At 45.0% G+C, this 15,349-nt stretch overlaps 1 protein-coding gene across 1 annotated transcript in view; it reads right to left on the reverse strand.

The window, feature by feature from the left end:
* Positions 1–10,046, reverse strand: part of KCNAB2 (potassium voltage-gated channel subfamily A regulatory beta subunit 2) — a 25,390-nt gene extending 15,344 nt beyond the window's left edge. Inside the window, exon 1 of the mRNA XM_027843886.1 lies at positions 9,738–10,046. Within this exon, the coding sequence (XP_027699687.1) occupies positions 9,738–9,984 (247 nt within the window). The 5' untranslated portion in view covers positions 9,985–10,046. The remainder of the gene's footprint in view (positions 1–9,737) is intronic.
* Between the last annotated feature and the right edge of the window lie 5,303 nt (positions 10,047–15,349).

Below are 15,349 nucleotides of genomic sequence, written 5' to 3' on the forward strand. Positions count from 1 at the left end.
GGACTATTATTATTACTATTATTCATCTAGTCTACTTAATAGGTTCATAGGATGACAGACCTAGAGTTGGAGAGGCCAGGTAGGCCATCCGCCCTTTTACAGATGAGGAAACTGAGGTCCAGGGTGATGAATTTTCTTTTTTTAGATTATTGGACAAAAGATCCAGAGCTGGAAGGGATCTCAGAGACCATTAAGTTCAATACCTTCATTTTATAGATGAGGAAACTGAGGCTTAGAAAGACGAATGACTTGTCTAAGGTCACACAGCAAGTAAGAGACAGAGCTGGCATCTGAACCCAGGGACTATGATTCCAAATTCAGCACTCTTTCAATTACACTGTCCTGCAATGATGATGATGATGATGGTGATGATAATGATGATGATGATGATGATGGTGATGATGGTGACAATGTGTTGGAGCAGGGATTCTGACTTTGGACCCCTCGACTCTAAACCCGATTGTCCTTACTGTACACACTGAATACCCTGGCTACTCACTCTGCCTATTATTGTTACAGTGATGGGTCTTTAAGACCACCTTAGCTTGGGCCATCAAGAGAGAACCTCCCTAGACCTTCGTCCATGATTTCACTCATTTTCACAACTCACCAATTGAGATGGGGAGTAGCAGTGATTAGACCCATTTTTATAGATGGGAAAACTGAGGCTCAGAGAAAGGAAGCAATTGAGAGAATGAGGCAACAGCTGAGCCATGTTCTCCCTCATTCTGGGTCCCATCCTTGTTTTGTGAGGGCCGTGCCACCCCCTGATTAGTTGGTCATTCCTGCTCCCAGATGGAGGAGGCTGACGCTGAAGGTGGCGGAAGTAATTTGGGCTGTGGGTGCATCCATCTGTGCACCAGCCTGAAGTCATAGGCCTGGGATGTAATTTGCAGCCAGGGCCTTGATGGCGGAGTGGGCTGGAGAGCCTCAGACATCCACTTCACCTTCAGGTCGGAAGTAAGAAAAACCAGTCTTAATTAGGCAGACTAGGAGTGAGAAACAGCTGCTGTAGGCTGCCCTGGGCTGTGTCAGGGGCTCGCTCAGCTTCCTGGGTTTTCTGAAGGATGCTCAGTGGCCCGGGCTCATCCCAGATTAAACATACACAATCCACATGTTCTGCTGCACTTGTAGCTGTGGCAGTTATTAATAGCCTTCAGGAGGCACCCTAATAATATTTATATTAGATTTATAAATATATTTTATATATTTATATTATTACTATGTGCCAGGTACTGTGCTAAGCACTTTACAATTATTATCTCATTTGATTCTCACAACAACCTTAGGAGGTAGGTGCTGTTCATATCCCCAGTTCACAGATGACGAAACTGAGGCAGACAGAGGCTAAGTAAATGCCCAAGGTCACAAAGCTAGTATGTATCTACGGCTGGATTTGAACTTAAGTCTTTCTGACTCCAGGCCCCATGCTCTGCCCCTGGGTCACCTGGCTGCCCCAGATCTCCTTCCCAGGAACCACGTTCCCATATGCCCCTCTCAAGGTTACCAGGCAACAGGAGGAAGCTGGACCAGGAGATGACCACCCACATGGGTTCTTTTTTTGTGCTCACTGGATGCCAATACTGCTAGCAGTCCGGGGCGGGGGTCTGAAGACACCAAGGAAGCCCAGTGGGAAGACCAAGTGGATGGGAGTTGGAAGAACCCGGTTTGAATCCCGAGTCAGTCGCTTCCAACTTGTGTGATCTCGGCTTCTCTGGACTCCATGGCTGGGCCCAAATCCCACTTTCTGCAGTCCTTCTCCATTCTGTCCCACCCTGCTCCTCTCCCCTCCCTTGTCCTCTGATACATTCCTGCCTTACCTCCCAGGGTTGTTATGAGAATAACAGAAGACAAATCCCATGAAAGCCCTTTGGAAAGCGTCCAACGTGCTATAGAAATGTGAGGCATTAGAAAAGTGGGCTGGCTGCCTCCTCTCTACCTTCCCAAGGAAGCCACTCTGCCTAATAGTTTCTTAAGGACTTATACGGGCAGGATTCTTCATTAAACAAGATTGGGGCCTCAGCAGGTGCCTCTACTGGCAGAGTGTACTTTGAGCTGTTCGAAGGGCCAGGGAGCAGAAGAATACAGACTCTGAGAGGGGTTTTCCCCCATAAGGAAAAACGCCATCTGAAAAAAAACCGAGTAGGTTTTGACACATCACATCTATAGATGAAGAGGGAGGAGGGAACTCTGAGTCATAATGGCTTTTTTTTAAATACAGCAAAATAATGCATGTCAACATATCTGGAGCCAGCCGGTCTGAATAGGAGCACTGAATTGTGATTTTTCTTAACTGTGACTAGGAAAAAAATAACGAACCCCGCCACAGCCCTGCACCTGGGCTGAAACGCCGGGTCTGGGCAATGCACGTTCAGTGTTCCTTTTCGCTTGGCTGTGTTATTCATTGCTGGAGGGAACCAGGACTAGGCTTTGATCATTGGGGGGCGGGCCAGTGGAGGCTTCGAGAAAGCATCTGAGGCACTGCCTGCATGACAAGCTAAGTCCCCACGTCCTCAGGGCTGCTGAGGAGGACTCCTTGGTCACTGATCCTGGGAGAGCCGCTAAGTTCACTGGTGGGTGAGATGACGTCAGGGCTGGAGGGGACCTCCCAAGTCATCTAAAGCCACTCCCTCATTTTCCAGAGGCACAGAGAGGGCACTGCCATCTATCTGGGCACGCTGGCTCAGAACCTCAGCATCGTCTTCAACCCCTCACTCTTCCTCACGGACAAGTCTTGCTGTTTCTATCGCTACCATCTCTCCCATTTGCTACTTACGATATATGTGTGTCCTTGGCCGAGTAAATCCCCGCACCCCTCTGGGCCCCATTTTCCTCATTTCTAAAGTGAGGGGGTTGGCTTGAACGGCCCCTGAGGTCACTTCGAGCTTTAGGTCTACGATGCTATTAGTCACTAAGCCCTTCTCAGACTCAGTTTCCTCATCTGTAAAATGAGAGGCCTGGACTAGATGGGCTCTGAGGTCACTTTTCTCCACTTTCACAGCTCTGCTCCTAGGTTAGGCCCCATCATCTCTTGCCTGGATTATGGCAATAATCTCCTATTTGGTCCCCCTGCCTCAAGTCTCTACCTGCCTCTCTGGGTACTGGTGTCTTCTCTCCCCAGCTACTTTGAATCTATTTTGTATATATTTATATGTGTACATGTAGCCACCCTGACATGTGACCTTACAGGATGTAAAATCTTTGGGGGAAGGGGCTGCTTCATTTCTGTCTTTGGATCTCCAGAGACTAGCATGATGCTTGGCATGTTCCTTGAGACATACTTGTCAATTGATTGAGACTGTTCAAGCTGGGAGGGAGGGACGTTGTGGACTGAGTCTAACCCTTTCATTTCACAAATGAAGAAACTGATGTCCAGAGAACTTGTGTAAGGACATCAGAGTTGAGATTGGAACCCATTCAGGATGACAGACTTAGAGATGGAAGCGCCCTCTGAGGCCATCTAGTCCATCCCCCTTATTTTACAGATGAGGAAACTGAGGCTGAGAAGGTCTAAGTGACTTACAGTATCATAGACCTGAAGTTAGATGTGACCTCTGAATCCAAATCTAGTCCATTTTATAAATAAGGAGAATGGGATCCTGACGGTTACGGTGACTTACTCACCCGTCACACACATCATTAGTGGCAGAGCTAAAATTTGAACACTTGTATTCTGACTGCAAATCCAAGACTCTTATCACTACATCATACTTAAAGAGATCCAGATACACTATAATCCTTCCAGGATTATACGCTGCCTGACTGCAATGATCACTAGTTTCTTTCTCTGTGTTTCTGACTTCCTCCTTCTCCCCACCCGCTTTATCTCTCTCTGTCTCTGTGTTGATTTGTGATTTCATTGGTATGGGGGAAGGCCTTGGGGGGGGACTCCCTCCATTGGTGTGGATTGGGAACCCATCTATAACATAACTCATCTATAACATAACCCATGGATAACATAACCCACCCATAACTATAACTCATCTATAGCATAACCCATTCATAACTATAACCCAGCTAGGGGCAGCTAGGTGGTGCAGTGAATAGAGTACTGGGCTTTGAGTCAGGAGGACCTGAGCTCAAATCCAGCCTCAGACCAGACACTTGACACTTACTAGCAAGTAAGTCACTTAACCCCAACTGCCTCATCAAAAAAACAACAACTCTATAACCCAGATAGAGCATAACCAATCTATAACATAATACATCTATAACATAACCCATCCATAACTATAACCCATCTATAATTATAACTCTTAAAAGAGCTGCCCAAGAGATGTTAGGTGAGTTGCCTATGGTCACAGACCCAGTATAGATCGGAGATAAGACCTGAGCCCAGGCCTTCCTGATTCCGTGACTGGCTCTCTATTTACTCTGCTACACTGCCTCACTTCTTGCACATCGAGGTATTAATATTTTTTCACATGTATACGTATGCTGTTGAATTTAACCAAATACAAGTTTACTTAAAAGCATTACGAAGTTCAGCACAACTTGCCTTTAACATCCATTTTCTCAATTGATAGATACTAATAGTATAACTATCATTGGAGGTTCTGCAAAGTTTTTTATTTTACGAAGAGGCCCTCATACTTAAAAAGGTTGAGGACTACCGTTTTAGGGCTTACTCAGACAAGGTAGACAATTCCCAGACAATCAACTTAGAGGCAAACACATGGACTACAGATTCAGAATTAAAACAAAACATCTCAGATAGTTAAAAAAAAAAGAGGTGGATCACCATGTGGTAGAAGGGGCCCTGGACCTGGCATCTGAAGATTTGGGTTCAAATCTTGGCCCTGTTCCTTATTATCTATGAGAGGCTAGGCAAGTTTTTTTTAAGCCACTTTGAACCCCAGCTCTAAAGGAAAGAACTTTAAGGTCCCTTCCAGTTCTACACCCTATGAAAAACAAAAATTCTGGACTAAATAGCATCTGCAGCAAACCATACTAAGTGTCTTCATCAGTGACCCACAAAAGATTTTATATATATCTATATATCTATATATATATCTTTCTCGCTCTCTATATACATAGAGAGCAAGTTACATATATATAAAATATATATATATATATATATATACTCTCACTTCCATTTACTTTAATCCTTTAGAATTACATGGTGCTTTTATATCCACTGTCTCACTGAACCTTATAACTGGTAGGCATCATTATCTCCGTTAAAAAAACAACAACTCTATTTTCTGTTATTCTGAACTTGACAAACACCAACAAACGCAGACATTTCCATATGCAAGAACAGAAAAGGAGAACTGTAAATGAAAAGGCAAATTTCTACTATTTAGCTTGTTCTTTTTAAAGTATTAATAAATTCATCACGTTCCTTTCAAAGCTGTCCCCTTGCTTATATCTCCCTTTGAACTCTCTTCTCTGCTGTTCTGTGCATTTTTTCCCCCTGGAGAACACTCTATTTTGCCGCACGCAGGACTGACTCACAGCGGCCTATGGACAATCGGTATTAATCTCTGCCTTTTTAGTGAATCCCACCACCCTAAGCACCCATAGGGGTTTTCAGTCAGTGTTACTCCAAGCCTCTGGACTTCCCTAGAAGGGAAACAAACCTGGGGCTGCTGGAAACAGGCAACCTGTCACATTCTGGTAAGCCCATCTTCCACCCCCACCACAGGACTATAGAGCCCTGCAATCTTCTAATACTATCCTAATTGTCTGGGCTCCCTTCACCATCTGTGCATTTTAAAAAAATATGCCTCAATGACCCTCTTTTCTTTCTTCTTCTGTTTTGGCTTCACTATTATTGTTCCCTAATTTCTCTTTAAATCTCTTTCCTCCCAAAATTAAAAAAAAAAGAAACATTCTCCTCATTGAAGAAAATGAAGTTATGAAGAAGTAAACGTCCTTGCTTGAGGTCACAGAGCAGGACAAGGACAGGACAGGGGCTTGGCTTTGAACTCAAGTCCTTCCAGGCTTCTGTCCCATTATCCTCTGCCTGACAGTCTCCTACAGTGACCATGCTTAGCAGTCTCAGGAAGCATGACTTTAAAGTTAATCGTGTCTTCAAATCGCCTTCCTGTTCTTATTTTACTAGCATGAGATGCAGCCCACCTTCATGAGATGGGGTTCTCGCATTTAAATCAAATGCGGGCAGGGACTTGGGGTGTCTAGCTGCTACTCTGCCAGGTATCTGGAAGGATAACTGAACAAAAAAACTGGCACACGGCCTGATCCCATGATTGCTCCACTCAAGTTGTCTCTCTGTTAAAATGATGGTATTAGTCTTGCCATCAGCTGCCAGGCAGAAGGAGAAGGAACCAGAAGGGACAGCTTATCTCTAGGCTGAAACCTTAAAGGAAGACTTTTTGCTGGAGGGGAAAAAATGTAGATCAACAAATTCTGGGGTGATTTGGACAGGGCCAGCTGACACACAGCTGCCTCCAAACTTTCAAAATGGGAAAGTTAAGTTTCTTGCCATTTTCTCCCTAATTAAAGCTTGGCATAATGATAAAGCAACTGATTGAAAGTCTCGAAAAGCAACCGTCCTCGGTCTTCATTAATTCTGCCTCAGATCTTTCCAGCAGCATGGAAAAAATAGCTAATGAGGACTCATTAGAATAACCTTTGGCCGGAGAAATCATTGGTGTGCACCATGTAACCACTGAATATTTCACCACTGTTAAATATTTCACCTCCGACCTGTACGACAGGTTTTAGTTCTTTAATATGTCAGATTCTTTTGATAAGGATGCAATTTCTCAAACTTTGGCAGTGCTGGGCAGATCACAGATAGCTCGCTGTGAAATGACAAGGCAGGGTGGTTTTAATAACCCTAAATAACTTATAAAATGGACTGGGGAATCTGGAAAGCAGTGCACCAACATTCCTGGGACCTGCTGGCCTTGAGACTGGGCAGAACAATACTGCCATTTTTTTTTTTAACTCTCACCTTTGGAATCTGCATGTCTGGAGTTACCGCAGCTGCCTTGAGGAAAATTTCCTTTCTAAATAACTATGATCTAAGGCTAAATGGAAGACTGCAGCCTGGAGATATTTAGGTCTAACTGGCCCATTGTGTAGACTCAGTAAATCTTAAACAACCATACCAGGTGTTGACAGAACAGACCAGGAGGGGTAGGCATGCAGAGAGTAGGCATCTTTCTCCAGGTTCCAGCAGTGGGTGGCCACAATTATCAGGAACGCCAGTTTCTACCTTATACTACTAATCTCTGCATCACTAGGGACTCATGATCCCCTTGAAACCTACCCATGCCATCATGAACAAGTAGCCTTGATGATCCCTGCTCCCCAGGCAGTAACATGAATAACAGTATCTCACCTCTGTCTAGCACAAAGATTCGTAACCTGGGGTCCCTGAGTTTGGTTTTAAAAAATGTTTTGATAACTGCATTTCAATATAATTGGTTTCTTTTGTAATCCTATGTGTTTTATTTTGTGCATTTAAGAATAATAATCTGAGAAGGCGCCCATGACACTACGAGACAAAGGATAAGAAGCTTTTTATACTTTTCAAAGTTCTCTCTCACTGATTGTCTTACTCAGTAATCTTAGGGTTGGCCTAATGGTTATAGCCAGCAAATCAACAAGCTGACGTATCAATAACAGTCCCTATCTGTTGACCACACAAATTCTCTCCCGGGCTTCCATAAGAGAGAATTTCACTTGTGGTGCTCTTGCCAGCTGTTTGTTGAGAATCGATGAAAAAGCATTTATTAAGTGCTTACTGTATGCCAAGAATAAAAGCTTTAATTAGGCTGGTGAAAGTCTTTCTGTTAAATACCCCAATACCCTGGTTAGCTATGGATATTAAAAAAAACAAACCTGCCATTTCCTTCAAATCTGAGACCATGGTTTTCCTACGGTCTGTAAAGACTCTTAGTTTAGTGGACAAATGAGGAAGGGGCCTTTTGGCCTGAAAAATGACTAACTCTATTTTAAGATTCATCTTGTGTTATGCATATGAATCTAGAAATGATTCTTTTAAAAGGAGAAATGGATTTGCTTTTGAGGAACCTTATTTAATTCACAATTTCAAACCAATTGCATTTATCCCTCCATAAATTCTCTGGTTGACTGCAATTTTATATTCCAGAAGATGGACCATCTTAGAGAATAATTACAACTCACGATTTCTTCTGACACTGTTAATGTCTGAGGAACTAATAAAAAAAAAAAGCAGAGCTTTGCCTGTTTCACAAATGATAGGGCAGGAACTGGCAACTCCAATTTCTGGCCTAAAAACTGAGGTGGACCAGGAGAACGCCTGCAGGGAAAGGCTCCCACTTCCCACGGGGTGGATCGCTTTTGAAGCAATAATAGCATCTCACATCCCTTTTGTAGCTTAATAAAATCTATTCTTCCATGTGAGGTTAGCAGTATGAGTCCTGGACGTGGCCTTAGTTCAGATCAATGTGGGAATCTTCCGGTGTGGAAATTCCCTACATTGATGCAAACTGGCCACTTTTCTGGAACTTTTGGGTCTTAGCGGAGTTCCTGGGAGGCACTGAGATGTGCCATGGGTAGGGCATGTGGGCATGTGCCATACTTAGGGCCATATATCCGGTATGCGTCAGAGATGGGACTTAAGGCCAGGTCTATCCACCAGGTCATGCTGCCTCCCTGTATTAAGTATTACTGCCAGATGAGGAAATTGATGCACAGAGAAATTAAGTGAATTGTCTGTGGTCACACAGAGCTGAGACTTGAACCCAGGTGTGTAGACCCCACATCTGGTGCTCCTGCAATACCAGACTGCCTTTCATGAATTACATAGGCACCAAGAAGCACTGAAGCCCCAGGTCATATTACCTCGGTTCCAACCCCTTCCAATCCCAAAGGGCTACTTATGCAAACCCTAGAATATTCTATTAGTCATCAAGCAGCAATCACATATTAGGCACCTACTGTGTCTGAAAATGGTTTCCTTACAGGAGTCAAGCAATAAGGAAAAAGAAGAGAAATGATTTCCAGGGTCTTTCCTGCGGCAGCTGTGGGTATACAAAGCCATATGGGGCACGGTCCATTGTCCCCAGCTTACATTTCATTTAGGGAGGGCTCGGGTGGCAAGCAGGGAAGGGAACATAGAGAGATTTCCAAATCACTGCCTGGACTGGGAGAAAGAAGACAGAAGTTCATGAAATACTCACTTGTGAAAAATCAAAGCCTTGTTTGGCTGATATTTGTCTGTGCTAAAGTTTAAGTGGCATTAAACATGGAAACGCTCAAACCCAGAGGGAACAGAATGGTTTAACTCATGCGTTCAGGGATCTAAGATTCATTTCTTTTCATATTTCATTGCGCAACGCACAAAAATGTAACTGATGTTACACTCGTTTAGCTGAAAATTCATCACACATGCCTACTGCCCTTCCCCTGTGCCAGATCTCTCCTATGGAGAGACCAGAACCCAAGTGTCCTGGTCTCCAGTGCCTGGTCACAGAAGTTCAAAGAAAGAGGGAGAAATTAACAGGTGTCTCGATAGCTGTTTCCTGCAACTACACATGGACCTCATGATGAGGGTTAAAGAAAGTAAGAAGAAAATCTCGAGGGATATCCCTTCTGCCTCTGCAGGAAGGGCGTAGAACTCGTGGCCGACACCGGGGCTCATTTTTATTCCTCAACAAATTCACCAAGCCCTAAAAATAGCCCATCCCAGCTACACAACAGCATGAGCTGCCCAAGCCGGAAAGAGCAGGGATTTGCAGATTTAAGCAATTTGACAAGGAACATGGATGGAAGCTCACCACTCCCCAAAGGGGAGTGTGGCTTCTCCTCATACCTATATTTCATCCCAGGCTGCTTCATGTTGGCGTCGCTGGACGGAGGAACGTTGTGCACGGACAGCTGTCCCAGGCTCCGGGCTACCATGGCCACTGCCCGGAATTTGCTCCTGGTGCCCAGGCTGGGGCTGCCGGCATTCTGCCTACTGAGCCGGTCTTCGGCACTTCGACCCTTCAGGCTGTGTTCTGAACACACAAAAGACACCTGCATGGTGGCCAACTTTTTCCTTGGGGTTTCTCTCTCTTTCTTCTTCTCGTTTTGTTATCTATTGGAAGTAGCTTGTCCTCCAGAAACTGGAATGCAGTTTATTCATGGGGAGGTGAAAAATCCAAAAGGCCATTCAAGGACTGTCAAAGGCAAAGTAGGAAAAAAAAACCCTCCAAAGCCAGTAGCATCTTCTATTGGCTGATCTTTCAAAAGGGAAAAATATGAACTATCCAGGAAGGTGTCATAAAATACCTTCTCACTGAAGACCTGCTGGGCCATCTTGTCTTCTCGCTCACATCCTGCCTGCGTCTGGGGAATGCCTTGCCTTCCCCTCCCCTGCCAATCCTGCGGTGAGCTCCCAGACAGTTTTTCAAAGTTTCATCTTGTTTTGTAACTCACCCGAGGATGGGCATCCTCCAAAAGCAGTTTCTTGTAGGCATGAAGCAAAAGGGGGAAAAAAAATCTCTCAATCTTCCTCACTTCCTTTCAGGGAAGGGAGATCTTGATCCACTCACAGGTACTGTGTCACAGTGGCTTCCATGCATGATGTAACTTGTACCCAGGAGCCCAGGGGAGGGGCAGATATCTCTGGAGACACGAGGGGGTTGAGACTGCCCAGGCTTTAGCTCCCTCACTGGTCTTCTCCGTGGCTTTCTGGAGGGGGACTGAATGACGACTGTACCACTGAATGCTGCTGAGCCCTCTCCTAAGTCAATTAGGTGACCAGTGAGCTGAGCAGGAAGAGTTTGGCAATCCATTATTAATGAATCGGGGATACACTGGGCTGTCTCTCCCCCGACAGAGAACTCGGATGGCCGCCACTTGCTCCAGAGCCTGTGTGAGCACACAGCTGCTCTGTGGGCTGTTTGCTGCTCCCGGGGAGGGACCCAGTTATGAGGCAAGGTCCAGGGAAAAGGCTCTGGATGGAGGACTCAGCCCGGAGCCACAGATGGTGAAGTCAAAAGGTGGAGCATTTTGGGGAACAAATAAGAGCTTATTCAAATGATTTCTAAGGGAAAAAAAAAAAAGCAAAACACTTGATAGATTTCTTGCACTTTTAGCTGGTCTCCTGGAAGGAGACACTACTGGCCGTAGAAGAGATTCATGCAATATTCAAGCTGGGTCAGAGGCAGTGCCACTGGGTGTTAGTTTGGCATTCAGGAAGACCTGAGTTCAAATTCCACCTCTGACATTTACTTGTTAAGTGACTACAGATGAGTCATCTAATCTCTCTCTCAACCTCAGGCAACTCCCTAGGACTCTAAGTTATAGATGAGTTGCTATCTCTCCTGGTGGAGGAAGATTCCACACTGGAAATCCAAGATCTCTGATACAAGCCTGACATCAGAACCAAAGCTATGCTTTGGGAAGGGAGACAGGGCAGAGGAGAACAGGGAGAAAGGAAGGAGATTTCTCTGTGGCCAAGTTTGGAGCACTGTGCTAGAGATTCCAGACAGCTGTCACTCTAACATTAAGCATGTATTATGTGCCAGGCACTGTGCAAAGTGCTGGAGATGATACAAAGACAAAAGAGAATCAATCCTTGTTCTCAAGAGCTGGCTTTCCAGCCAGCTTCAAACTTGGAATTTTCATCTGGAGGTCAGAGCCTTTTTACCCACTTAGTGTAGACATAGTCAAAGAAGCTAAGTTGGGAAAAAGCAGTGACCTGTCTGAATGTTCATACCACACAAGGTTCTGGGACACAGATTTGGAAGGATTCCGTATTTTCTGTTCCAAATCAAAGGCCATCTCCTCCAGGAAGCCTCCAATGATCTCATTCCCTTAGCTCTCACAAAGCGCTCTGTTCTGAACTTTTCTAAGGCACCTATTATGCAATGTTGTATATTAAGGTTATTTATGTCTGTGTCTGATCCTTCTGACTTGGGTTCTTAATGTGAGGTCTGTGAACCTTGGTTTGAAATTTTCTTTTATAATAATATTTCAATATAATTAGTTTCCCTTGTAATCCTATGTATTTTATTTTATGTGTTTAGAAACATTATTGTGAGAAGGGGACCATAGGTTTCCCCAGACTTCCCAAGGGATCCATGACACTAAAAAGGTTGTTAAGAAGCACTGTTCTAACTAGGAAGTTAACACCATGAGGTCAGGCAGGGATGACATCTCATCAAAACTTTGTGCCCAGCACAGAGTGTCATAAATTTTAAGCATTTCTGTTGAAGAAATGAATGACTAAATGGTGAAGAAACTCTTGAACCAAATAGGCAGAGATATTCACCACCCTCTTCTCCCTCAGCTTGGGTTCTCCTGGTTAGAAGCAGGCAGTGTTATGAGGTGAGGCAAAGAAAGGGTGAAATGCCATAGAATTACTCTCTTCTGTCTCTTCTCATTAAGCTAAACTTTGGAATTCTTCCTTTTCCCCTGAAAGGGCCCTCTCCTGAGGGTGAAAAACATCAGTCTGGCTTTCCACCCATATAGCAAGTGCTCACAGAGCCCAGCAGGGAGGGGCTACGTCCTTGCAGTCTGGAATTCTGGTGTGAGAGGACTGACGTCCAGGAAAAAGGAGGTGCTGGTCCTCCCACTGCCCTCTGCTGTGGTGACACCACACTGGGGGTGCTGTAGTCAGTTCTGGGCCCACAGTTTAGGAAGGACATTAATAGGCTGGAGAGAGTACAGGGGAGGGGGGATCAGGATGATGGAGAGTCTTGGGTTTATGTCATATGAGAATTGGTTAAAGGAATGGAAGGTAATTAGTCTGTCAAAGAGAAGGATCAAGGGAGGATGCTGGAGTCATCCTCCAGTACCTGAAAAGTTGTATCAAAGCAGGAGAGGAATTGGATGGGTTGCTACATGGTGCAGAGGACTTGGAGTCAGGAAGACCTATTGTGCTTGGCATATAGTAAGTGCTTAATAAATGCTTGTTGATTGATTGGCAGCTAGGTGGCATAGATGAGTCAGGAAGACCTGAGTTCAAAACTTGCCTCAGACTCTTCCTAGCTGTGTGACCCTGGGCAAGACACTTCAGCTCTGCCTGTCTCAGTTTCCTCATCCCTAAAATGGGGATAATAAGAACACCTCCCTCAAAGGGTTGTTGTGAGGATCAAATGAGATAATATGTGTAATGCATTTTGCAAACCTTAAAGCCTTATTCAAGTGCTAGCTATCATCATCATCATCATCATCATCATCATCATCATCATCATCATTTTTGTTATTGGTCCTGGAAGGTAGAACCAGGAGCAAGAAGGGGAAAATGCAAAGGGGCAGATTTAGGATTGATGCCAGGGAACCCTTCCTGGCAATTAAACCTATTCCAAAGTAGAATGGGCTGACTTAGAAGGGAACTTTCTCTACCTCTGTGGAGGTCTTCAAGCTGGATAGCCATTTGTTGGGGGGTTTGGAGAGGGTGCTCTCTTTTAGGCAGGGGTTTGGCTCTTTGCTTTTGACCTCTGCTACGTGGCCCTGGGTGGTAGTTCAACTGTCAGGGTTTGCCCTGGACAAAATCATGTAGCAAGTGACCCCTCCTGATACACCTCCTGGCCTCAAGTTTCCCCGCTCTCCAATTCATCCTCCACACAGCTGCCAAAATGTGGAGACAGATCGCCAGAACTAGAGCAAAAAGGGACCTCAGAAATCACTGAATCCAACCCCTTCAATTCACAGATGAGGAAACTGAGGCTTGTAGGCGAGTGACTCACACAGCTAGTAAGTGCAGGAGTAGGATCTGAACCCAGGTCTTCTTGGCTCTACACTCTCTCTGCTAGGCCAAGAAGTCTCCTAACGTTGACTCCCCAGCACCACAAGCTCACCTGGCTCCCAGTTGACTCCAGAATCAAATACCAATTCCTCTGTTTGGCATTTAATTTAATTTAATGTTAGCCATTCATGAGTGGCTAATCACTCATTTACTTTCCTTCATGGACATTGGGTCTGGCCCAAGTGGATTGTTCCCCAAGGCTGGACTGCCTTCTCTCTTTACTTCCAGATCTCAGAATCCCTGGCTTTCTTCAGTTCAGCTCAAGCATCATCTCTTACACAATGAACTTTTTCTTGATCTCTGCCTCCTCCCCTTCCCCAGTACGTCTCCCTCGTCCTCTCTCCCCCACAGCTGCTTGTCCCTCCCCCATGACACTACCTTGTGTTTATTCTGTACATACATATAGGTGTACCTTCCTAATAGAATGTAAGCTCTTTGAGGCCAAGAGCTGTTTTGTTTCTGTCTTGGTATTTCCTGCACTTGGCACATGGTACTAAACCCTTACATGCTTTTTGAATCAAGATATTCCCAGCTGTCTTGATATACAGTGGGAGACTCCTTTATCCATCTAGTACAGCCCACTAAGGGACAGTCACTGCCCTGGGCCCTGAAAGTCTCTGGTGACAGGCTCTTCCTATAACCCTAAGTATAACCATATATGGGCTTCCTGACCTGTACACTCTGAATCTCAGAGCTGAAAGGACAGAATTGTGTGACTCGTGAGGTGGAAGCCCCGCTTCACCTGACCTGTACTTGAAAAGGCACTGTTCCTACGACCTGCCTGACACTCGGCCCCCCAGGCTTCCTTTGCTCACCTCCAGTGAGGTGGGGGAGCTTGCTACCCCCAGGGGCAGCCCATTCTATCGGGAATTATTACCATAGCTGTTATTGGGAGTTTTCCCTGATATCAAGGCTACATCTGATTCCATGTAACTCTCATCCCATGCTAGTCCTATTCCTTGGGGCCAAGCAGAACAAAGCTAATCCCTTTTCCATGTGACAGCCCTTTATATATTTGGGGACAGCCACCACGTCCTCCTTAACCTTCCCCTCTACTAAAGATTCCCAGTTCCATTCTCAAATGGCACGTACATGAGCCCTTTCTCTGGAGGCTTTCCAGCCTGTCCATGTGCTTCCTTCCTGAAAGGTGAAGCCCAGGACTGAACGCAACAATCCGGGTACAGTCCGATCAGTGGGACAATCACCTCCTTAGGGGCAGCTAGGTGCACAGTGCATAGAGCGTTGGACTTGGAGTCAGGAATTTTGATCATGAGTTTGAATTCTGCCTTAGGCATTTACTAGCTCTGTGACCCTGAGCAAATCACTTAAGCGCTCTGTGCCTCAGTTTCCTGATATGTAAAATGGGCATCATAATAGCACCTACCTCCCAGGGTTGTTGTGAAAATCAAATGAGATGATATATGTAAAGTGATTTGCAAACTTTAAAGAGCTATGGTAAATGCTATTGATGATGTAGATAATGATATTGATGATGATGATAATGAAGCTAGATGGCACAGTATATATAGTGCTGGCCCCTGAGTCAGGAGGTCCTGATTTTAAATCTGGCCTCTGACACTTATTAGCTGTGTGACTCTGGGCAAGTCACTTCACCTCTGTTTGCCTCAGTTTCTTCATCTGCAAAATGAG

Source organism: Vombatus ursinus, unplaced genomic scaffold (assembly GCF_900497805.2).
Source record: "Vombatus ursinus unplaced genomic scaffold, bare-nosed wombat genome assembly UNPS02014932.1, whole genome shotgun sequence".
NCBI lineage: Eukaryota > Metazoa > Chordata > Mammalia > Diprotodontia > Vombatidae > Vombatus > Vombatus ursinus.